Here is a 25,947-nt window from a genome sequence, read left to right as displayed (position 1 = left end):
CGTACCCGTCAGACTCTGTAGGTGACAAAGTAGAAAAAGCTGGTGGGCCGATTGGCCTACACCAGGGGTGGCCAACCTGCGGCTCCTTGCCTCCTCTCGTGCGGCTCGCGGCTGCTCAACTGATGTCACTTCTCCTTGGATTTATAGTTTTTTTTTTTTTTGAAATAGCCTATATTTCTAGTAAATGAAAACAGATAGATAGATACTTTATTGATCCCCAGGGGAAATTCAAGGTCTCAGCAGCATACATACAACACAAACACATTCTTTAACAGCAGAAGAGTAATTAAAGTATATAATATAAAAACACAACTAAGCAGTAAGGACAGTAGAAGATAAAGGATATGCTAAATATACTAAAATACAAATTATACTAACACTTAATACAATATATAAAAATATACTAAAATACAAATAACAAAATTACAAATTATACTAACACTTAATCTAAATAAATTCTAAAAACAGTATCCACATAGTGGTGATTAATAAATCAGAGGCGCTTGCAATGACTGAGGCAGGGACTGAGCCTGTGATTCTCTGTGCATAGTAAGGTATGGTAAGGTGCTCTAAGGTGCTCTGTGTGAATGAGTGTCATGGTGGTAGTGCAATGGTGATAGTGGTCATGGTGATAGTGCAAATGAGTAAGTCAACAGTGCAACAATGCAGAAATAAAGTAAAGTCTATATATCTATATATTTAACTATTTAAGAAAATGTATAAGTGTGGCCACAGTTCGGCTGTGGCATGGAGGGGGGGGGGGGGGTATGCATATGTGCTAATGTGCTAATATAGCACGCAAACAGTGAGGCATAAAGACAGTGGTACCAAACATGGAGGGGATGAAGAGGCAGACAGACTATGCAGAGAAGTCTATCTCTCCTCTTCCCTTAAGTGAGGCATTGAACAGTTCAATGGCCCTGGGGACAAATGACTTTCTCAGTCTGTCAGTTGTGCAAGGCAGTGAGCGAAGTCTCCAGCTGATCAGGCTCTTCTGTTTAACAATAGTGCTGTGGAGTGGGTGACACTCATTGTCCAAGATGTTGATCAGTTTGTTCAGGGTCCTTTTGTCAGATAGTGAAGTGATCCACTCCAGTTCAGCTCCCACTACAGAGCCAGCTTTCCTTACCAGCCTGTCAATTCGCCCCACATCCTTCTTCCTTGTGCTTCCACCCCAGCATACTACTGCATAGAAGAGGACGCTGGCAACAACAGACTGGTAGAACATCCTGAGGAGCTTACTGCACACATTGAAGGACCGCAGCCTCCTCAGGAAGTACAGCCTGCTCTGCCCTTTCTTGTAGAGTACATCAGTGTTGGCTGACCAGTCCAGTTTATTGTCCAGGTGGAGACCCAGATACTTGTAGGTGCTAACCACCTCCACATTGACCCCATCAATGTGAACTGGTAGCAGAGTGGGCTTAGACCTGCGGAAATCCACCACCATCTCCTTGGTCTTTGAAGTGTTAAGTTGAAGATGATTGAGTTGGCACCATTGCACAAAGTCCTCCACCAGGCTCCTGTACTCCTCCTCCTGCCCGTTCCTGATACACCCCACAATTGCAGTATCATCAGAAAACACTTTTCATAAGTTGATAGTACTGGCAATAGTTAGGCTGCAATATTTAAATTAAAATAATTTTACTGTCATGTTATGGATAGAAGTCTAGCCCATAAAGAAGCAGAAACATTTGTTTCTTTAGCCAGGTGTAATGCTACTGTTGCAATCAGGAAAACCCTGATGCTAAGAGTAGCCTAAATAGAAAGAGGAACACGGACATTCAAAGGGAGGATTAATCTTTTTTGTAGGCTAGCATAACCCTTCTGGTTTAACATAAACACGTTATTTTGGTTAACACGTTAGTTTGGTACTTGGTATACCAGACTTAACTGATGCATAAAGCTTCAAACCTGAACATTTCCCAAAGGCACTGACCTTCGCAAGTACAAGGTAAAGGTAGGATACATAGACGTCAGTCAGAGAAGCAGACACGGTCACATTTGACAGTCACATTGGCATCTTATCAGTTGTTACATCGGAGCATTTCTCATGCTAATAAGTCATTCAGTGATGGGGAATTTGTGATGTGTCAGATATCTTTGCGGCTCTTTTGAGTTGTGTTGAATTTTTTTTTTGGCTCTTCATGCTGGACTGGTTGGCCACCCCTGGCCTACACACTTCTGCCATCTAGTTTCCACTGGATTTTTTGATTGTCGGTGCCGTTTAAGTAGTAAACGATTATTAATGCTAACCGGGAGCTAGTTCCGATGTACGCCGGCGGAGGAGGGCGTTAGATCTTGCTCTTAACCAACCAGTCACAACCTAACTGATGGTCATTTTCACATGTGATTCATGCGTGGTTTCAGTGGTCTATAAATGTAAATCGTTTGCAAGGTTCAGCCTCTTTTCAACATGACTTAACTTTGGTTTGACTGTGCGAGTTTGTTGGCTGTTATTGAGATATTTGAAAAAGAAAGAAACTGCCAACGAAGACACTAAAAACATGACGAGATGAGATTTTTTTTTCACGAATAACAGATAATGATAAGCAGACTAGGAATCGTATTGAGTCGATAGCTTTATTTTGCATGACCTTGATCAGAACAGTAATGTTTTCAGAATGTATTAACAACCTATCAAACATGATGATTTCACGCAGGGTTAGTGCCACCTCCGTAGACAGGCTCTGGCAAGGGCGTCAGTTTGTTTTTAGAAGTGGTGGGGACAATAACCATAAGCTTGAGTGTGGTTTGAAAAGTGCGGGGTACCCTTATGTAAGCTATTGATCCATTCAACGCTGCATTACAATATGCACAACAGTAGTGTTGCACCGGTTAAGGTTTTTTAACATCCGCACCCACCCGACCTGTCAGGAGAGTTAATCTGCACCCACTCGACCCTCAAAAATATGCACTGATTAACTACCCGAACCTGACCCGACCCGACAAAAAAAAAAAAAAATGTGCCTATAGCCTAGGCTATCCTTTGCAGTTCATATTGAGGTAGAGACAATGCTTTCTTATTAACTAAACACTAAAACAAGAAGAATTTGCACTGTATGATATGCTTCAACAAAAGGCCTTTTCACACAGAGATCACGCTAAATTTGCGGGAAGAGGAGACGTCTTTTTGCCGCAACATGTGTCTGAAAACGAGGTGAAAATTTGCAGGCCTGCTGATCTGTTCACATTATGCCGCATTTTGGGGAGCCAGAAGGCAGGATCAGCTAGTAATGTGACGTGCAACAGGGGCGTGTGGAGTGATAGGCGAAGGCCTTATTATGCGTGGGCCTTCAAGGTCACATTCACTGAGAAACCGTTTAATACTTGTTACTTTCGAAATACTATAGCTCACTCCAAGTTGCATATGCATGCTGCACGTGAAAATGATCTTCTACCCCCATTGCCCGCATTAGCCAATGAAAGAAAATACACGGAAAAACAAGCGAATCAGAAAGAGCCCTTCCCAATGACGCCGAAGGGAAACTGACTACTCATGGCCTCGCCCACCTTGGCTTGTGACCGCCTACAGGAAGACTGGAAGATTTTGCGGCTAGGGGATTGTCTCTCTGCAGCTAGTAGGAGCTAACAGCAAGTTGCCAACATGGCGGAAAAAAAATCGTGCCTGTTTTATTTCTGGCAATAACACATCAATGTTGCATGCCTTGCCTTAGAAACATGAGTTGAGGAAGAAATGGTTCGGATTTATCGTTGGAACACCACCACCGAAGTAGTGCAACATTAGTTCTGTGTTCCAATCATTTCGACCACACTCACTGCCTTAGAAAGTGGTTTTGCATTGATGTTCTGAAAACCTGGTTCTGTACCGTCATGACGATCGACCACCAGCTCACAGGCTGTAAGTACAAACAAACTTTTCCACCTAACGTCTGTTACAAAATAGCATGTTCATATTCTTCACGTTAGCATGCATGAAAAGGGTACGAGCTAGGCTTAGGCTAGCCTATATTACAGGAAGCTACACCAGGCACGTAACTGAAGTGTTCTGTTCGCGACGTGTAAAATCAGAGAATGCCTAATAGGAAGGGCTCTGGTAAAATCCATTAGAGGAATGGTCTATTTTCCCGAACGTAGCCTACAGGCCACTAACACGCCAGGTGTAGCTACTTCCATTGATTAGGCCTATTGGAAGCTAATTGTTGCAGTACATAACGCGAACGGAATGCTTCAGTTACGTGCCTGGTGTAGCTACACTCATAAGAAATTGACCACACTACCCAGAGATTTAGCTTGTTGAACCTATAATCTTCAAACCTAAGCGTTAAACCACAAATAATAATATTAGCAACAATATTTTATGCTCAACTAAGTACGGGTATTGTTCTAGTCTAAACAGGGAAAATCAAAAATACCCCTGCACTATTAGGCTAAGTTGCTATCACTAGAGCTCAGGTATTTACACTTCAGTCTAATTTGTCTTCTTGCCATTATTACATTGACATACAATGATGTTTTGTTTGATTACTTGCTGTTTACTTAGTGTTTTGTATGTCTTCCAGAGCACATCCTCATGTCAGGCTACACAGCTTTCTAGCCTACATTAGGTCATCACGTTAGAAGCAAAGGTTTGTGATCTAACTTTTATTGTTGTGCTAGTTAGTTTCTAGAAGTCTTTTTCTAGTAGGCTAATACAGGTTCTTATGTGCTCGTCAATGTTTTGGAAAGTCAATTCATGGGTTTCTTCAGGTCACTTTCCACAGGTGTATAAAATCAAGCACCTCGATTATGAATGCAGACTGCATGGTGCTTGATTAATACACCTGTGTAAATGGACCTGATGAAACCCATGAATTGCATAACAGATAGAATTGATATTACTGAATGTCTTCTTGTGGGTGTGCTACTTAGTACATCATACACCTTACCACAGTCACTAAAATATTTTTGTTTCCATTGTGCCAGTACAGTTTTGTGAGATAGTGAATGTCCTGTGTACTATAAGTATATTGTAACTTGACAGTAATACACATTTATTTACTTTAGGAACCCAAACAGAATACTTCATGAAAAGTATGAGTATTGATACAAGCACTTCGGATACACCATGGGCATGGGGGCCTGCTACCTCTACTGCCATCAAGCCTGTTCATCCAAGGCCAGCTAGAAGACCTCGGGTTGATCAAGAGGAGGAGGAGGATGAAAGCGACATCTCCACAATAACACCTGATGGCTCCACCTATGGCCCAGCGCAATCAAAGAGCAATGCAATAAAATCATCACAGCCAACGAATGTGTTTTGTGTGTTGTCCCTTCGGATCCCCAGGACAATACAAGCCGAAACAACAACTCAGGCCTTTTTCCCTAAATAATCCCAGCACTATCTTACAAAGGATCTGTAGGCCAGATGTCTGCATTGTCTGGCAAAAAAAGGACATTGTTAATTCTGTACATAGTTTGGATGTTCTTGTTTTGTGTTTGAATTATTTTAATAGACTGCAATATTACTATTTGTCAGTGTTTCATGGACCACCTAGCAAAAAAAAAAAAAACAGTAGACCTACTTCAACAGTATATTACACAATAGGCCTTCTTACTGAACCACCTTGCTTATTGTCTTTGCACCTTGCTTATGGTGTCGGAGGATTCATATGATTTAAACTGGCATAGGTTACATCAGTGTTGCAGAACTGTTTGGATTTACATACAAGTTGGTTCAATATTGCAAACAACTCATCTATTATATTTTACCACATCTACTTGTGGAACACTTGAGAGAGCTTGCGGACCACACTTTGAGTACCACTGCTGTATGTAAATATAATAAAAAGTTGTTTATAGAAAATTGACCTGTTTTGTATATTTGTTTTAGGAGTTTCATCAGTTTTTGTCCCTTTTAAGCTAAAGGTTTATCTTACCTTTCATATCTTCTGTCTCACAGAGGGCCATAGTCGTCATAGTCGAATGTTTAGTGCATTTTGAAGGGAGTACATTATGCTAAGGCAAACTGGTTCTAATCCTGGGTACAGGGTCATACAGACAACAGGGGTACTGGTGTTGCCCATTTTTCTAACCACATGAGCAATCTCCTTACGAAAAAGTAGTATAGGAATCTTATAGTATTTGGGACAAAATATTATAGTAATCTTATAGGAATAATTGGGACATACTGTAGAAGTACTACTAATAACTCTATAATATCCTGTAACCGCTATAGTTTTTCTATATAGTAGTCTTATAGTATGTCCAAATACTATAGTGTTCCTATAAGATTACTGTAATATTTAGTCCCAAAATACTATAAGATTCCTATAGTAGGCTACTTTTTCTGTCATACGTGACGGAAAACAACTAGAGTAGGCTAACCTGCCAATGTCAGGCTATCAAAGCCATAGTTCTCATTACCGGAGAAGTCTTGCAGCACACATTCTCTGCTTCTGTAGGCATTCTGGTACAATTCCAGCAAAATATAGCTAGGTAGGCGTGTTTGCATTTAGATCTATATATATATTGGGCTATGACCAAGTGGTCTTTCAATGATAGTATCATGGAATTCAAACCATAACTATCTAGCTATTCCGATAGCATTAGCAGGCTAGGTCAGTGGCTGAACTGCATTTAGGGTGCTTACCTGTGTTATGAAGTAAAATATCTACTAGGAAGATTGCAAAGACTTTTGACTGTGTAAAGAAATAGGTCTTTATTTTAAAACGTTTCCAACTGTTTATTACTTGAAAGCAAGATGACGATTGTCACAAACGTTTACCTCTTTTAGGAGAAATTTTAAGCTGACAGGCAATTGTTACCATTCTATTAAACCAACGTTCACCGACAAACGATCAGGAAGCGGTTCTTCTTCCTACTCGAATACTAGGATCAAACACATGAAGTTGTATCTCCGAAGACATTTTGTGCAACAGTTTTGACTCGAGTTTTAGCCAGGTTTTAGCACTGTAAAGTTGAATATGGAGCACAGGCAGAATCGGATGAGGACGCACTGGAGGAAGCGTCACAGTACTGTTAGCCAATCAGAGGTGAATTCATTAGCATGTCATTAATATTCATGACTAGAGGCGAAATCCAGTCGTTCCTCCCCGCCCACCTTCCCCACCAAACTAGAACAGCATGAAACAGACGCAGGAGCATTTTTTTCACCAGAACCGGCTCACAGGGCATTCATCAACACTACAGACCACTGCATCATTAATGAAGAAACCATGAGATGAGACCTTTCAGCAAGTGTGTGATTTCCAAAACCAGAACCGACTGCACTTTGGTTAGCTTGCATTTGCTTTGCTGTTGCTTAGAATGTTAGATTCTTGCGATAGATGTCTTCAGACAATAAAAAGTAATTTGGAAGGGAAATTGAAGAGAAGAGTTGCCCCCTGCATTGGCCGTGATTCCCCTTTGAAAATCAGAGGTTCACAGGCTACTGTGGCCTTGGTCAGTGGCGCCGCCAGCCGTAATCCTGTAGCCTATGCACCAGAGGTGGGACCAAGTCACTGTTTGGCAAGTCACAAGTAAGTCCCAAGTCTTAGCACTCAAGTCCAAGTCAAGTCCCAAGTGAATAGAGAGAAGGGCAAGTCGAGTCCAAGTCCAAGTCTCATCAAAGCCAAGTCGAGTCCAAGTCCAAGTCCCAATCTTTTTCAAGTCCTGAACAAGTCATCAGGTACTCTTCACTTAATAATGGCATTATTAGACTATCGATCATAATTTTAACACTTCCATCTAATCCACAGAATTTTTTTTTATAAATACAGATTAAACTACACATACACACTACACATACACACTACACACTACACACTAAAGGTGCACACTACACATACACACTACACAATACACACTACACACTACAGGTGCACACTACACACTACACACACACACTACACATACACACTACAGGTGCACACTACACATACACACTACACACTAAAGGTGCACACTACACATACACACTACACACTACAGGTGCACACTACACACTACACAATACACACTACAGGTGCACACTACACACTACACACACACACACTACACATACACACTACACACTACAGGTGCACACTACACATACACACTACAGTTGCACACTACACACTACAGGTGCACACTACACAATACAGGTGCACACTACACACTACAGGTACACACACACACTGTGCACTACAGGTGCACACTACACATACACACTACACACTACAGGTACACACTACAGGTGCACACTACACATACACACTACAGGTACACACTACAGGTGCACACTACACGTGCACACTACACATACACACTACAGGTGCACACTACACACTACAGGTACACACTACACATACACACTACACACTACACACTACAGGTACACACTACACACTACAGGTACACACCCTACACACTATAGATACACACTACAGGTGCACACTACACACTACAGGTGCACACTACACATACACACTACACATACACACTACAGGTGCACACTACACATACACACTACACATACACACTACAGGTGCACACTACACATACACACTACACACTAAAGGTGCACACTACACATACACACTACACACTACAGGTGCACACTACACACACACACTACACACTACAGGTGCACACTACACACTACACAATACACACTACACACTACAGGTGCACACTACACACTACACACACACACTACACATACACACTACACACTACAGGTGCACACTACACACACACACTACAGTTGCACACTACACAATACAGGTGCACACTACACACTACAGGTACACACACACACTGCGCACTACAGGTGCACACTACACACCACACATACACACTACACACTACAGGTACACACTGCAGGTGCACACTACACATACACACTACAGGTGCACACTACACACTACAGGTACACACTACACACTACACATACACACTACACACTACAGGTACACACTGAGATTAACGGGCTGTCGTTCAACGATACGGGCACCATGCTGGCTGCGGGTGACGACTCGGGCGACGTGAGGATCGTGGAGGTGCAGAACGGGAAAGTTGTCCGCACGCTGCGCAGACACACAAACATCTGCTCATCTGTCGCCTTCCGACCGCAAAGACCGCAAAGCCTGGTGTCTGCTGGACTCGACATGCAGGTAAGGGTGTGTGTGTGTGTGCTTGGGTAATGCCTGTGTTCCATGTACTATGTACGATGTATAGTGAGTCTATGTAAAATGGTCTATAATTGTTGTAGCTTGTATGACATCTTTTTTATGTATGTGTCGCCGATGCTCTCTGGTTGCCCAAAGACTTACTTACACTTACTTACTTGCTTACAACCATCACATCATACAACCATCACATCAGCAGACAAATACATCTCAATGCCCACAACTCCAGAGGAACTGTATTCAACTCGACTCCAAACACGAATGATTAGCATTGGTCAGAAGAATTGGCCTGCGCAGATCAGAGCACGGGTCACTCTGCTCCAGAGTCCTGCACGGGTCCATGCCCACACCTGCCAAGTTCAGCACCAGATCCGACCCGTCACCCGTGTTAATATCAAAACCGTTTTGGTTCTCATCCGCTACCCGCCAGCACAGATGCTCAATAGCACACACAGTAAACATGCTCAATAGCACACACAGTAAACATGCTCAATAGCACACACAGTACACAGATGCTCAATAGCACACACAGTATAAACAGATGCTCAATAGCACACAGTATAAACAGATGCTCAATAGCACACACAGTAAACATGCTCAATAGCACACACAGTACACAGATGCTCAATAGCACACACAGTATAAACAGATGCTCAATAGCACACACAGTAAACAGATGCTCAATAGCACACACAGTAAACAGATGCTCAATAGCACACACAGTAAACAGATGCTCAGTATAGCACACACAGTAAACAGATGCTCAATAGCACACACCGTAAACAGATGCTCAGTAGCACATACAGTAAACATGCTCAATAGCACACAGTAAACAGATGCTCAATAGCACACAGTAAACATGCTCAATAGCACACACAGTAAACATTCTCAATAGCACACACAGTAAACATGCTCAGTAGCACACACAGTAAACGTGCTCAATAGCACACACAGTAAACGTGCTCAGTAGCACACACAGTAAACAGATGCTCTGGGAGAGGGTCAGCTATGATTGGTAGCCTCTTCATCTGTAAGCGCAGGTGTTACCTTTGCCCCTAATGTGCACGTCATGGTGTTAAACTTTACTGCTATTAGATACTCCTAATGTGCACGTCATGGTGTTAAACTTTACTGCTATTAGATACTCCTAATGTGCACGTCATGGTGTTAAACTTTACTGCTATTAGATACTCCTAATGTGCACGTCATGGTGTTAAACTTCACTGCTATTAGATACTCCTAATGTGCACGTCATGGTGTTAAACTTCACTGCTATTAGATACTCCTAATGTGCACGTCATGGTGTTAAACTTTACTGCTATTAGATACTCCTTTACCCCTCGTGCAGGTCATGGTGTTAAACTTTAAGGGCTCAACATGCTTCTACGTCAACTCCATGGCGTAGCTATGCTGCCATTCCTACAGCGTCGTGACCATTTTATGGCAACTAAACGTGTGTGTTGCAGGTGCTGCTGTGGAACCTGCAGAAGACTCGGCCGCTGTGGGCAGTGGACCTGCAGGACTCCCATGAGCAGGCGGAACAGGCGGGTCGTCCCGGTCAGCTGTTCAACCCCCCGCTGGCCCACTGCCCATCCAGTTCAACCCCCCGCAGGCCCATCCGCCTCCTCCTGTGGGGATCTGCTGGCCTGCGCTGCCGAGGACGGCCGTCTGCACCTGCTGCGCGTGGGCACAGGGTCTCATCTGGACCACCAGGGGGCGCTACAGGGCCACAGCCAGGGCGCCTCGCAGGCCCACTTCGTCCACTTCCTGCCGCACCCCTACTGGCTGCTCTCCGCCGGCAACGACGGCCTGGTGGCCCTGTGGGACGTCAGCGCTCACGCGCGCCCCCCGGAGGCCAAGGCCAGCAACAGCAGCCGACCGCCAGCCAGCCGCAGGAAAGCCAGAATCAGGCCGAAGGGCCGACGCCCACCAGCCACAGCCACGCCCCTGGGGGAGGAGCATGCAGGAGGCCCACAGAGTGCAGCCGCGGGGGAGGGTGTGTGTGAGGGGGCCGAGGCGGGTGTGTGTGGGGCAGGCCCAGGGACACAGGAGAGTACCGGACCCGCTCTCAGCTTCACACACACGGACAAAGTGAACTGGGTCTGCCCCGCCCTGCTCCAGGGCACACCCAGCGTGGTGGTGGCCGACCAGAGCGCCGATCTATACGTGTACCCCCTGACCCTCTAGTGCTGCCCCCTACTGGCCGACCAGAGCGCCGATCTATACGTGTACCCCCTGACCCTCTAGTGCTGCCCCCTACTGGCCGACCAGAGGGCCGATCTATACGTGTACCCCCTGACCCTCTAGTGCTGCCCCCTACTGGCCGATCAGAGCGCTGATTTATACGTGTACCCCCTGACCGCGCTCTAGAGTGTGTGTTTATTAGTGAAAGGTAATAAACTGTGGGCTGCAACATTCACAAAGTATTTCTAACAGAAAGAGAGGTGATGAGTCTGTGTGTGTGTGTGTTTGTCTGTGTGTGTGTGTGTTTGTATGTATGTGTGTGTGTGATGGTGATGATGATGATGATGGTGATGACCTGATATGTGTGTGTGTGTGTGATGGTGATGATGATGGTGGTGATGACCTGACGTGTGTGTGTGTGTGTGTGTGTGTGTGTGATGGCGGCAGCGGTGATGATGGTGGTGATGTCCTGATGTGTGTGTGTGTGTGTGATGATGATGATGATGATGATGATGATGTGTGCCCCTGATGGAGCTCACTGCACCTGAAGTGTGTGCAGCACGAGACTCACCTGCAGCACGAGACTCACCTGCAGCAGAACTACTGGGTCCTGGTCAGTGAATCCTGATTGGCTGGGATCTTAGATCAGTGAGCCCTGATTGGCTGGGATCTTAGATCAGTGAGCCCTGATTGGTTGGGATCTTAGTTTGGGGCAACATATCAACCCATTCAATCTTATCTGACATCACTGGCTTTGAATAAAAACAAAAACTGTGCCTCTGGCAGAAAGCCTTGTGTGTGTTATATTCTTTATGAAAGACTTGTGTGTGTGTTTGTTATATACTTTAGGAAAGTCTTGTGTGTGTGTGTGTGTGTGTTATATTTTTAAGAAAGCCTTGTGTGTGTGTGTGTGTGTGTGTTATATTTTTAGGAAAGCCTTGTGTGTGTGTGTGTGTTATATTTTTAGGAAAGCCTTGTGTTTGTGTGTGTTATATTTTTTATGATAGCCGTGTGTGTGTAGTTTTTATGTGTCTTGTGTATTTCAGTAGGTTCTTTGTTCCAGTGATGCTAATTTTGAACAGGTGTAGTATCTCACTGATAAATGATTATAAACAGGTGTAGTATCACTGATAAATGATTATAAACAGGTGTAGTTGTGTGTCACTGATAAATGATTACAAAACAGGTGTAGTGTTAGAGTGTATGTTTACTGTGTATCCATTCCATGACGAGAATATGTTCTAACTAACACACTGTAGGAGTGAGTTGAAAACGTACTCAAGTAGAAGGTTGGTCAAACAGATCTTTGCCACCATTTACTGGATTCACTCCCCCTACGCTACCCTATGCTCCGGAACAGCTGCTGTGTTCCACCACGGTACAGGTGCTGCTGTTAATTTGCATATATAAACATAAAATCTCAAAAACTTGTAATACATTTTTTCTTTGGTATGATGTCATTAATCAACTGGAGAAGTTTCATAGTGATATAAATTATCCCCCCCCCTATTAGAGTGTTGAGCACAACTTTGGCCTTTAATCTAAAAAAATAATTAAAAAAAAATATGTTCCACTCCATCCTCGGCGGAAGACTTTTAGTATATGATTCAGGAGGGTATTAGGACCAATAAAAACTATAAGGCATTTCTGTTGCAATTTTCTTTTTGGGCTAGATTGACTGGCCTAATAGGCCTATTCTAACTTTCGCACTGCACCATGGACTTCTCTTCGTCATTCACACACACAGAACTCAAACACGCTGAATTAAATGCCCATGGCTGCACATGTCATTTTACATTAAGTCGTCCACTCTCAAGTGAAGGGAATAGGCCTACATTTCTTGCACATCAGACTGCCAGTAAGGCTCGCAGCGAAGGACGTTGCTGAGCACGCCCACATACCGTTTATCTAATGTGGCGCAGGCGCAACACAGCACCGAACACTTGGTAGACGCGGTCCCGTTCCCCAACGCCGCACTCTCTACAGGTGAGACACTCTACACGTTTAACTTCAGGCTCTACCGCGGTGCGACGCCAGCCTCATAGATATTGGAGCCTATCAGGTAAAGCAAGCCTCTACTTCAGACTCACTGACGAACACGTGGTAGACGCGGTCCCGTTCCCCAACGCCGCACTCTCTACAGGTGAGACACTCTACACGTTTAACTTCAGGCTCTACCGCGGTGCGACGCCAGCCTCATAGATATTGGAGCCTATCAGGTAAAGCAAGCCTCTACTTCAGACTCACTCGGGAAAAAGTTTGATAAAACAATTCACATTGTGGATTTCATAATTGTGATATGTAGATGGAATAGACGCATTAACATTCATTTATCTGGACCACAAACGAGCGCTTTCCTTTATCATTTACATTAAATCCGTCCAAATGTTTGGGAAAGTTGTTGCGTTGTGTTCAGCCGCGCAAGAGGGGCGATGTGGAGGCGTTTACCTGCATGCTGGTTAACTCGGTGTCCTCAGACTGCGCAGTAAAGTTTGCCCTTCGTAGGCCTCCGAAAACCTCGCGGACATGTTGAGATGGGGTGGGGGCCAGGAGATTCAAATGGAGAAGTTTATGTTTGCGAGCTTTAACAATTTAAAACCCAACGGTTTATCCATTGTGGCTACTTTCATCTCTGCAGACTCTTTAAAAAGTAAGCTACTACCAGTCAGCCATTCAAGTCCTTTGTGTATCTTTATGTTACAATCCTGGTCCTTTTTGGGACAAAAGTATTGATCATAGGCCAAGTCATCCCACGCAGCTATTGATATCTGACGACACGCTGACAGGGATCCGATTGGCACGATTGCATTCATTCCTTAAATGTGAACAAACATTACACTACCAGCACACACACGTTTATTACATTAAGCACATTGGAGGCTCCACTTAGATAGATAGACAGATAGATAGATACTTTATTGATCCCCAAGGGAAAATTCAACTTATTTACCATGATCCCTAGCCTGGCGAGCCAGACCCACATTAAAATGTAGGGTCTGGGCACTCACCGTTCGCAGTGCTCAGTCCGAGGGGCGGAATAATCAGTTGTCTTTCAAATTCCCTCTGCAAGCAATAGGACGCAATAGGATATTTGTTTTCAAGTAGCAGGGAATTCAAGCCAAACTGTTGAAGCTCTGCCACCAATCATTATGTTAAGCCCACCAAACGACTCTATACACAATTTCAATGCCCTGATTAAGTTTCGATTTCTGGAGCTCACAAGCCAACGGAGAGTTGCTAGACTAGCCCTGGCAGCAAATGTAATTGTAGCCCTGCTGGGGCGCGTCTAGATTTCTAGGCTACATGATCCCCCCCTAACTCAGTGATTTTCAACCAGTGTGCCGTGAGAGATCAGGTGTACCGCGGGAAATTGTCCAATTTCACTTAATTGGTCCTAAACATTAACTATTTAGTTGTTGCAAAGTAGGCTAGGATATTGTTGAGTAGGCTATCTGTGCCTGCAATGTAGCCTTGAGAACTGGCGGCGAAAATGGATATTAGAAAGCTACAGTGGGCAGTGCTTCGACTTGGCCAGCTTCACTCGCGGTCCATGCGGTATCACGCGACTTTAATTTGTATTTTTCCAGTGAGACGCTGCAACAACCCAAACAACCGGTAGATGGCTCAAGTGAGCAGGGTGTCTCGTAAAAAGAAATGGAGCCTGGAAAACCCTACACAGACTTCACTACAGACTTTAGCAGACTGGTTTAGAAATAATGTAATAGCCAGAAATATGCCTGCCCTGCCCTAATAAAGAAATATTTGGTTAACTGCGAGTGAATCCCGTTTGCAGCCGTAGACGCAGGACAAATGAAACATTCTGGTTTTCTCCGAGTGCAACGATGATAGACAGACATCATTTGGAGTATTAACCTCCGTTGCTCAGCCAAATGCCTTCCTGTTACGTCCTGTTATCACGGAGTTACAGGCGATAAACGATTTTTGATGGTCACAAGTTTACTTCATTAGGGACTGTTCGTTATTTATTTAAGGGGCTACCGGAGGAGTTTTGGGAGCATTAGTCCAAAAAGACGTGACCCTCCCTCGCCAGCAATACATTTTTCTATGACCCTCCAAAGTGATTATGAAAGAATCACTGTGAACTTTTTCCGGGTTTATCGCCTACTGTATTTTAACGTTTTCACATATTTGGCCATAAGCCGTTTATCATAGGCTATCACGAAACCAAACTACAAAGGCGAACACTTTAACAGGGGGAATTAATTGGGCATGAATCATGCTGAACGCTATTTCGCTACCTTAGAATAATAAGGTTCTATCTGCGTTTTGAGTAGGTAGAACCGGGATGATTGAAACGGGGACGAATGAAACATTCCGGTTTTCTCCGAGTGCAACGATGATAGACAGTCATCATTTGGACAAAACATGGAGCATATTAACCTCCGTTGCTCAGCCAAATGCCTTCCTGTTACGTCCTGGTATCACGGAGTTACAAGCGATAAACGATTTTTGATGGTCACAAGTTTACTTCATTAGCGGTTTATTTTTTTGGATTATTAAAGAGTGTTTTTCATTTAAAGGGTTGACTTCGTGCTTATTCAGTAGAGCATGTAGTGCTCTCCCCAATCCCAGACGTTCACATTGCATGTTTGTTTGTAATGGATGCAACCGCGAGATAGGCTATGCATTTGACAATGAGTTGTTAACAGAACCAAGACCTATAGCCCAGCAGCAATCTAGTGACTGATCGTTATTTATTGAAGGGGCCACCGGAGGAATTTTGAGTGCTTCAGTTGGAAGTTGCATGACCCTCTCTTGCCTGCTAGAAATTGTTCAATGACCCTCCGACAGAATTGTTAAAGACATGACCTGCCAATTGTCTTCCGCCCGCGCCACAGCCACACACTTTGTGATAACGTTCTTAAATCAATCTTTCCCGTGAGCTTGCATACCAGTCCTTCCTTTTCAAATGTGTTGCGCCTGTTTGCACAATTTCACAAATAATCATATGTGATTAATAGTATGACAAATAATCCCTGTGCACGGGGACCGAAACAATGCATGCCAACTTTTTCCGTGTTTATCACGTATTTTAACTTTCCCCGCTGTCTTGCCGTTTTAATGTTTTCGCGTAGAATATCCCATATTTTAATACTCTCATAACAGCCCTGCCATCGGGCCTGTCTCTGTGTTGCTCTGTTGCTACCCCTTGCCCTTCCAACGAAACAGATGTCTTCAAATAATCGTTTTCTTTGCTTGAAGGCGAACTTAGAGTGATGTTAACCTATTTAAGTTTAACGGCGCGATTGTCGCGAAAGCACGATTCATTGGCGCTTGCATGTTCGGCCTTATGTCTACGTGCGCACCTGAGGCTACTCGGCTGCAAGAGAAATAATTTCCCCTGTTTGTATGTTCACTGCAAGTTGGCCTACCATAACTTACCAACTCTGCACTGTAGACTGGCTATTTATATTTTTCTGTGAAATAAGCAAATGTATTTGTTCAACTTTATGAAGCAGAATTACGCATAGGGTACTTGGAACATAATACATTTGACAAAGGAAAGATGAATGTTGCTAGTGACAAAATATTAACTTTCAGTGTTTTACGATGTCTTTGTCATGGGGAAGTGTTTTTCCCCATGCATTTATTCTAGGTTACTGTCAGTGACTGCCGTGAGAGAAGCGGGTTCTGTGTTTCGTTCATGTCAGTGACTGACGCGAGAGAAGCGGGGTCTGTGTTGTGTTGCGTTGCGTTGCGTTAATTTATTTTCATTGGGCATACCGTGCTGTGCCGTCCACAGCTCTTCAGTTCTGACAAAGCCAAAATTACTCCTTTTGAAACAATGAGTGCAGGAAGCGCGTTTGTATGGTTATATTGCTTGACGGAGGGGGGGGGGGGGTGGTGTCCCAAGCAGCTTTCAGCCATAAGGCTACTTTGAGAACATTTCAATTCACCCGACACTAATATTCAAAATGTTGAAAACTATTTCGGCATAGCCTATAAAGCAGTTTAATTAAATGGAATGTTAGTTGTAAACAAATGAGCTACTTGGTGAGGCTTGGCCTCACAGATGCGCTCGTGCCTTAGATGGCAGGAAAAATCTTCACGATAGGCCTATTAAATAACCACCCGATTCACGTTGGCTGGGGGGAAGGGGGGCCATCAGACAATTGTGCCCAGTTAATCCGGCCCATCCCCCAAAAAATCCCACCTTCCCACCTCTGACAGCTTAAAAGAAGTCAAGAGGACTCCTTACTCACAGACCTATTCACAAACCTGCTGTTTTGAAATCCTATGCAGCTACAGGAGCTTCCAATCGCGAGGAAGCAATTTTGCATTGTAGGCATAACTAACATGCAATAACGCCGCCAACAACAACCAAAACTAGGCTAATCATTGTCAACATGTACATTAAATGTAACATTATTGTGAATCAAATTAAAATGTTCTCTTTTGCAAACGTAGGCATAGTAACAGAATAATTTAATAATGTTACAAAGATACTACATCAATCCGTATGTTTCATTGGGCCACTAGGCTATTTGTTTTGCCTTGATTCATTTAGGCTAGGCCTTTTTATTCAGGGGCCGTATTCACAAAGAATTTTAAGGCTAAAAGTAGCTCCTAACTGGCGAATTTAGGAGCAACTCCTAAAAATAATGGGCGTGGCACTCCTAACTTCAGGACTCCTAATTTTTTCACAAAAAGTAATTCACGAAGCATTTTAGACCTAAAAGTAGCACCTAAGTCTGGGACAGCTTAAGTCGAGAGGACTCCTAACTCACTAAGACCTATTCATAAACAGCTTTTTTGTGGCATTTTACGTTGCGATGTTTTGAAATAGCCTATGCACAACAGGAGCTTCCAATCGCGAGGGAACAATTTTGCATTCATAAAAGGGATGCAATAACGCCACCAACAACAACCAAAACTACTCATTGTTAACATGTAAATGAAATGTAACGTTTCATTGTGAATCAAATTAAAATGTTCTCCTCTTTGCAAACGTAGCCTAGGCATATGGTGACAGATTAATTTAATAATGTTGCAAAGGTAGGCTACTGCATCAATCCATAGGCCTATGTTTCATTAGGCTACTAAGCTATCTGTTTTGCCTTACTCTTTATTCATTTAGGCTAGGCCTTTTTATTCAGTTATTAATCATCTTCCGTCCTTCGCACTACTTGTGTAGCGCACGCATTCTCCGACCTGTCACCTGTCAGTCATCATCGGAAGAGAGGTGTTGGGAATTCCCGCGTTACAATCGTCAGCCAATCAAGGTGGTCACTTCAGTCAAGCTCGTGCATGAGTAATGACGTCATCCATAGCCACGAAGACTCACTCCTAGTTTAGGAGTTGTCTGAAAGGCTTTGTGAATAACTTTTAATAGAAAACTCCAATCTAAAATCTGTAAGTGCGATTTAGGAGTAGCCTACTCCTAGTAGTAAGATAAAAGCCTTTGTGAATAGCCTACGGCCCCAGTTATTCATCATCTTCCGTCCTTGTGTAGCGCACGCATTCTGAGACCTGTCACTCATCATCGTAAGGGAGGTGTTTGGAATCATGCCCGCCAGCCCGCGTTACAATCATCAGCCAATCAGCCAATCAAGGTGGTCACGCTTGCCCATTTACCCAAATTAATGTTCGAATATTACTGATGATCATTGTTATTTAAGAACATGCAGTGTGCGTAGGGTACCAAAAACATCTTGCTCGTAAAAAAGCATCATAACGCACATTCTGGCGGGTCTGTTATTTACTGTAGGCTGCGCAAACCACATGCCTTTATTTTGGGCAAGCCTGCATTCATTCAACCTTTATTTATTCTCGGAGGGTCATTGAGGGAAGCCCTCATTTTCAATGAAGCCGAAATTACAGAAGCGAAGCAAAGCGCCCCACAAACAAGACAACATTCGAGGCCTTCTGTTGAAGAATTTTATATAAAGCCTGCGCTGACAGTAATCCTCCTGCCCCTGATAGGCCTACCACAGCTGTGGATAGTGTGGAATGTTCAAGTAATAACCCAATCCAATGTGTGTCTCAATTGTCCCCCGCTGACCACCTCACACATTTCTCTAGATTTTGCAAAGAACTTACATGACACAATGTCATAAAATATGCCAGTTTTAGGACACAGAATAATGTTTGTAATGATGCCAGGTATTGTCGAAGGTGCATGGTGAAGTGAAATTCTTACTTTGGAAAACAAACATTTGCCGATATCATCGCCGATCATCAGAATATTGCAACAGATTCTGTGTTCTGGACTGTAGGTAACTTGTTAAGCCAGTGGTTCTCAAACTTTTATTTCATTCCCCACTTTGATCAAGGGGCATGACTGATGATAGTGGAGATAACGTGTTATCCCGAGGCTTTTGCAAGTCAGCATCTTCGACGGTAGTCTATTAAAAATATAAGTTTTCAATGTCCTAAACGGAGAGCCATACTTTATTGTTTTTAACGATCTCTATGCTACTCACAAAAATGTAGGCATGGGGACATGATGAAGTAGGTTATCCAACTGTCGTGTGTTAAATTATTGTGATTACGAGCCAGTGGTTTTCAAACATTATGCGTGACTCGGACATCTAACTAAATGCAACAGGCTCATATCGTCCTCGCATTCGCAAAAAGAGGACCAGTGTTTTGTCAAATTGCAAATAGCTATTCGTTTTAACTATTTTTTTATGATGGTAGCCTATACAAAAAGCACTTCATACTATCTTAATCTTGGAATATGGGGAGGGAAGTGGCGCGTCTGCAGTCAGCCAAATATGAATGTAATTCTGTGGCATAAAGCAGATGTAATTGTTTATTGTACAGAAAAATAAAAATGACATGTCAAGCAGTCAATTGACTACATTGCAGTCAAGAAGTAGGGCAAATTAATTTACGAAACCAAAACGTGGGTCATAGTTGTCTAAGCCTCTATTGCGTAGCCTGTTAAAAACGTCGCCAGATAGTATTAAATCGGCAACAACATTGTTTTCTGCAGAAGCCTACCCAAGGCTACAGATTAATTCTGAACAGTTATTTCTCTACTGGCTCAATTATCACACCACTGTTTTGATTTGCGTAGTTGCGTTAACCCCAACACTGACAATAATGTAGACGGCACATTTCGATTTTCGTGTAGTCAAGCCTTAAGCACCCAAGTAGCCTAAATCGAGGTAATGTTTAATTATGCATGATTTATTTTGTTATTGAATTCGTAGGCTGGGATTACTCTCGGCAACAATTATGTAAGGGACGGCAGGCAGAGCGACGCACAGTGGCTGAAAGTGGTACTAAAGCTTCACGCAGCTTCACGCCGCGTAATGCGCGAATGAAGTGGTCATTTGAAAGCGATGCCCACTGTAGATACGCATTTGGCTCCAGAACATAATCATGATATGGCGGCGACAATCAAGGCCAAAGAAGTATGGAGCTAAATTTGTCTCAATCAGGCTTGGAATTTCACCATTCTGGGGGCAAGGCCACTTGGCCTTCAGTTGGGCATATTTGGTGGGGGGCACAAAGGCCCCATGTCAGGGCCCCAAGGCCAAAGTTAACTATACAGTAGTAGGCTATAAAAATGATCAAAGTTGTATTTAGCCTATTCACTGCAGTAGACCTGCATCACTGTATGAAACATTACAAAAACATGAAACATGACATATTACATAGAACTGTAAATCATCTGATCATCTAATATTTACAGATATATAGGCTATATATAACATTTATTTTATATTTGGCCTGTTATGAAATCATGTATTGAACAATTTAAGCACAGCTCAGCTTTAAGAAACTCAAATAGCCTAGATGCATGCTTAGCATTTTGTGATCATTAATGCTACTTTCACATACTCTTAGTCAGCTGTCCTCTGATTTACCAATATCTAGGCGATATTTGTAACATTTATTTTGTATTTGGCCCGTTATTAAATCATGTGGAACAGTGCAAAAGCCAAAATTTGGAGACATCCATGGATGTCGAACTTTACTGCAAATTCAAAACTGGATTACTCTGGAACGGCTAACTGTACAGGGGACTGCTTTACACCTTTGTGTTCGGTAAGGTCTCCTGTTTATTCTGATATATGGTTTGTCATGTGTTAAAAGAAGGGTTCGTAAAGTATTCCACCGAGATGAATGGGTAGGGAGATCATGGGACGCAAAACCTTCAGTAGAATGTATGATTAAATTGAATGATATTATTTACTTTTCTCGCGAACCGTTCAACACAGCAATTATCGGCTAACATTGTTTAAAAGGTGAGAAAAAGCTCTTTCATGTGATACTTGTGATGTCTGTGTGATGAATAGGCTACGTCGCGAGTAGTTCAACTGAAAAAGGGTGAATTTGGACGCACTTTCTTTCTTGCGCTGTCACTTTCTCCACTGCGTAAAAGACTAAATTAATTTGCGCTGTGAATGCCAAGATTATTTTGACAGGCCACAGGCTAAATAAAAATCGCTATTAGTAGGACGCAAAGCAGAATATTGAAAGAAGGGGGCACCAAGGCCACCGTGGCCTGTAAACCTCTGATTTTCAAAGGGGCCTCACGGCCAATGCAAGGGGCTACGACGGCCATGGCCGTCGTGGCCGCCGTGAAATTCCTACCCTGGTCTCAATAATATTTGTATATGTGCAGAGGGGGATCCACAAATATTTCTTGACTTGCATTTGTGTTTTGACATCCACAAATAAAAAAAAAATAAAAAAAATCATTTATAACTTGTAAATTGGTTTTCACAATTGTAGATGTGTATTTGTAAACGAAATGGCATTGGTAAAACTGAAAATTGCCTTTGTAATCTAATTTTGCATTTGTGGATCACCAGCACACACAGTTTTCGTTTTCGCATTTGTGGATCAGCATTTGTGGATCACGTATTTTTGAGACAAACTTTGCGGCAGAGAAGCCACCCAGATCCACAAGTAGCCTGCTGACACTGTCTAATCCAGTAGATGGCAGTGTTGTTCTATGGGACTCGTAACCAAAGATTCTTTGCTCATAACACACAGAGCTAGCGAACCTAGTTCTTAAATCTAACAAGTTATGCCTTTTACAACAAGCTTTTTGATGGATAAGTGGTGTTTAATTTCCATAATCTTTGTTTAGTAAACGCATAAAACTGTCAGTTTGCAAGCGAAATCAAGAATTACGATCTTTGAGTTTGAGAAATATTTGTGGATCCCCCTCTGCGCATGTATGCAAATATTATTGAGACAAATTTAGCTCCATAAAGAAGCAACGGGTGTCTCTGATTGACGGCAAGTGTCTACACGACTCTGGGTTTTTTGAAACCGGTGAATTTATTTGATCGGTTAATGGCCTCCTTACACCAAACAACTTTGACAAGATTTGGGAAAGATTCTTAAGAGTGGAGTCTTTTGAATAAAGCTTGAATGGGAGGCATTAGTTAAAAGACTACAATCTCAAGAATCTTTCCCAAATCTTGTCAAAGTTGTTTGGTGTAAGGGGGCCATTAGGTGTTTGCCTCAAGCAATATGGCCGCCGATGACTGCTAGATAAGTAGGCCTACTTGAAAAGGAAAGGTGCAGAATCTGAACTGATCTGTAAACAAATGAGATTACACTGTGTGGAATTCTGTTACATTTTCAGTTGATGGTGTGCTGCTGTACACGGCCCTCGTATACCAGGAGCCTCCGCTCATCACCAAGATCAAAAAGGAACTGGAGCAGCTTTTAAAGGTGATGCTGCTCTCTGATGTTGCCCTGATGAACTCAGGAAAGGTCCTAGGTCATACTATCTACATGGTAATGTGGGGAAATGTTTGTTTGTGTGGAGACTGAAGTCCACCACACCGAGGACATCATGCCTCCCTCTCCCTCTTGTCAGCACAGCAGCAGGAGCATCAGGCTGAGTTAAGAGAATCAGCGCAGAATGGCCCTCACCAGGATCCTGATTGCTGGAGGGCTGCTACTCTGCCTCTACACACTCTGCTCCTCCACAGCAACGGCAGAGCCGTAAGTGTGTGTATATATATATCACACACACACACACACACACAGCAACACCAGAGCCGTGAGTATACACCCCCCCCCCCCCCCCCCCACACACACACACACACACAGCCACGCCAGAGCCGTCAGTATACATACACACACACACACACAGCAACGCCAGAGCCGTGAGTATACATACCCCTTGTCCACACAGATCACCTCTTGTACCTCCTGCTGAGGCTAGCAAGGGGCATCTATCAGGTGGAGAGGGTAGTGGGGGCATCTATCAGATGGAGGGGGTAGTGGGGGCATCTATCAGATGGAGGGTAGTGGGAACCAAATGAGAGATAAAGGATGCTTTGTGGTTCCCTTTTGGAGGTGGGATGTGTAGTCTTTGGCACGCGGACAGGGTTCCGTGTAGTGCTGGGCGGTATCACCAAAAATGTATATGACGGTTTCATGGTATATGACGGAATTTTTTTTTTTCATGCCTAATCAGGTGTTCAGCATTTTCTACTGAACAGAACAGAATTCATGTGGATGTCTTGTTAGCCAACCATGACAGTCAGGATCTTTACTAGCCAGCTAGTATTGTTCAGTTCATGTCTAGAACATTTTTATTTTTAAGGTGAGATGAATGATCCGATCGCCTACTAGCCAAATAGTTACAGCTGTGGAACAATCTCTGTGGAAACTATAGAAATTTTGTGCCGGGAAATCCCTTAACGTTTTTCCTTAACTAAGGAAACCATTTATGGTATTCCGTGCAACACCCTTAAATAAATCCCTTACTTAAGGAGAAATTAAGCCTTAAGGAGAAATTGAGCCTTAAGGGTCACAAACAGGGGTCCTGTCTGAAACAGTGTCGTGCGGTGCAGCGTTCCGAACGTTGTGTAATCAAATGCACCGGTATGGCGGTATATTAAACATTCATATCATAACGAAAATATACACCGGTATTCTGTGAACCGGTATACCGCCCAGCACACCTGCAGTATACATGGAACTAGTGCTATCTCCTCATTTGCAAGCATGAGTGGCATTAAAACATCCCCTTAGTCCTGGGCTTGCCAACCTTTTTTGGCAGGTGAGCCTATTTTGATGTCACAAAATGTTGGCGACCCATATCACAATATGAGCGCGCATCTCATCTCTGGTGTAACATCCAGTCGAGAGCGGTACTTTGATTTTTAAGCACATCAATCAAATATGTCATCCGCGCTGTCTTAAGTTTATTTTTACGTTGCTAGTACATACTAGTTTCAAGAGGTTTTTATAAATATATATTCTTATGTAACATGCTAGTACATTTTAAGATGCCTTATACTCAGCCGACCCCCATTTGAATTTCAGGCGACATGGGGTCCTGACCCCAAGGTTGGGAAACGATGCCTTAGTCATTTAATGGTCATTTAATCTGTACGAATGCTCAGAGGGGGTGTGGGGAAACACATTGCATCTCTGTAGGTCGTTCCTGGTGACCTTCCCTGCCCAGATGAGGTCAGCATCCGAAGCCAAACTGTGTGCCAGCCTCCAGAGTCCTAACGAGACTCTGCACATGTCCATATATCTGACCACCGGAGACGAGAAGAAGATGCTGCACCAGGAGACGTCAGACACAGACTTCCACCGCTGCGTCCACTTCCAGGTCAGTAGCCGGGCCAGGTACATCCACACCTGCAGGGCAGGGGCCAGGTACATACACACCTGCAGGTCCAACTACAAGCACAGGTAGACTGGGCCACAGCGTGCACTCCTCAAGCTCCAGATACGTAGCTGTGTGTGTGTGTAAAATGAGCAGGTGATTGTGCTGCCCCCTTCTGCTTAGATGTAGAGTGGCCACTCTACCTGCTGTAGGTTAGCCTGTAGTCACTACCTGCTGTAGGTTAGCCTGTGATTGTGGTCACTACCTGCTGTAGGTTAGCCTGTGGTCACTCTACCTGCTCTAGGTTAGCCAGTGATCTTGTGTTTACTCTGTTGTTGAACAGGCCCCATCGGTAAATAAAGACTCTGTGCAGAGTATCAAAGTAGAGGTCCAAGGTCGTACATCTCACTGGACTTCAGAGAGTCGGGTGAAGTTCAGGCCAAAACCTGATCCTGTGACCTTCATCCAGACAGATAAACCCATATACAGTCCAGGCCAAACAGGTACGTCCTCCTATAGACGCTTGCATGTACAGCTCAGGCCAAACGGGTACGTCCAGTCATAATAGACGCTTGCATGTACAGCCCAGGCCAAACGGGTACGTCCAGTCATAATAGACGCTTGCATGTACAGCCCAGGCTAAACAGGTACGTCCTCCTATAGACGCTTGCATGTGGTCGCAGAGTCAGTTGTTGTAAACACCCAGATGGTCCAGTTCAAGGTCTGATTCTAACTCTGATTCTCACTTGCAGTGCATTTCAGAGTGGTTACCATGGATACGGAATTCATTCCCCTTCAGCAGAAGGTGAGTCCTGCTGAGTTTTCTGACTGTTTGTGTAGTGAGATAGACGTCCCCTCAGGAGCTGTACTGTAGTGAGGTAGACGTCCCCTCAGGGACTTGTGTAGCGAGGTAGGCGTCCTCTCACTTGAGCACCCATCCAAAACAAAAAACACGAGCTCCATGACGCGCAGCCTTTATTTACTTTACTTCCTATAGCAGGATTTAGTATACATCTATTAAGTAGCGTATTCTAGTCGCCTCCGCTAATACGATTAATGATCTGCCATTCACAGTGGGGCATGTTCTTC

General features: G+C 43.6%; 1 protein-coding gene across 6 annotated transcripts in view; it reads left to right on the top strand.

The window, feature by feature from the left end:
• The first annotated feature begins 13,129 nt into the window (after positions 1-13,129).
• LOC121706372 (alpha-2-macroglobulin-like protein 1) overlaps positions 13,130-25,947 on the top strand; it is a 38,380-nt gene continuing 25,562 nt past the window's right edge. The window contains exons 1-6 of one of the 6 annotated variants that reach the window (XM_042088011.1): positions 13,130-13,280; positions 22,870-22,958; positions 23,112-23,234; positions 24,681-24,861; positions 25,202-25,361; positions 25,611-25,663. In XM_042088011.1, the coding sequence (XP_041943945.1) occupies positions 23,152-23,234; positions 24,681-24,861; positions 25,202-25,361; positions 25,611-25,663 (477 nt within the window). In that variant the 5' untranslated portion in view covers positions 13,130-13,280; positions 22,870-22,958; positions 23,112-23,151. The other 5 variants (XM_042088008.1, XM_042088010.1, XM_042088007.1 and 2 more) reach the window with 5 other exon arrangements.

The sequence above is a fragment of the Alosa sapidissima genome, chromosome 4, assembly GCF_018492685.1.
Source record: "Alosa sapidissima isolate fAloSap1 chromosome 4, fAloSap1.pri, whole genome shotgun sequence".
NCBI lineage: Eukaryota > Metazoa > Chordata > Actinopteri > Clupeiformes > Clupeidae > Alosa > Alosa sapidissima.
The sequence above is the reverse complement of the archived record's forward strand: the minus strand, read 5'-3'. Positions and strand labels throughout refer to the sequence as shown.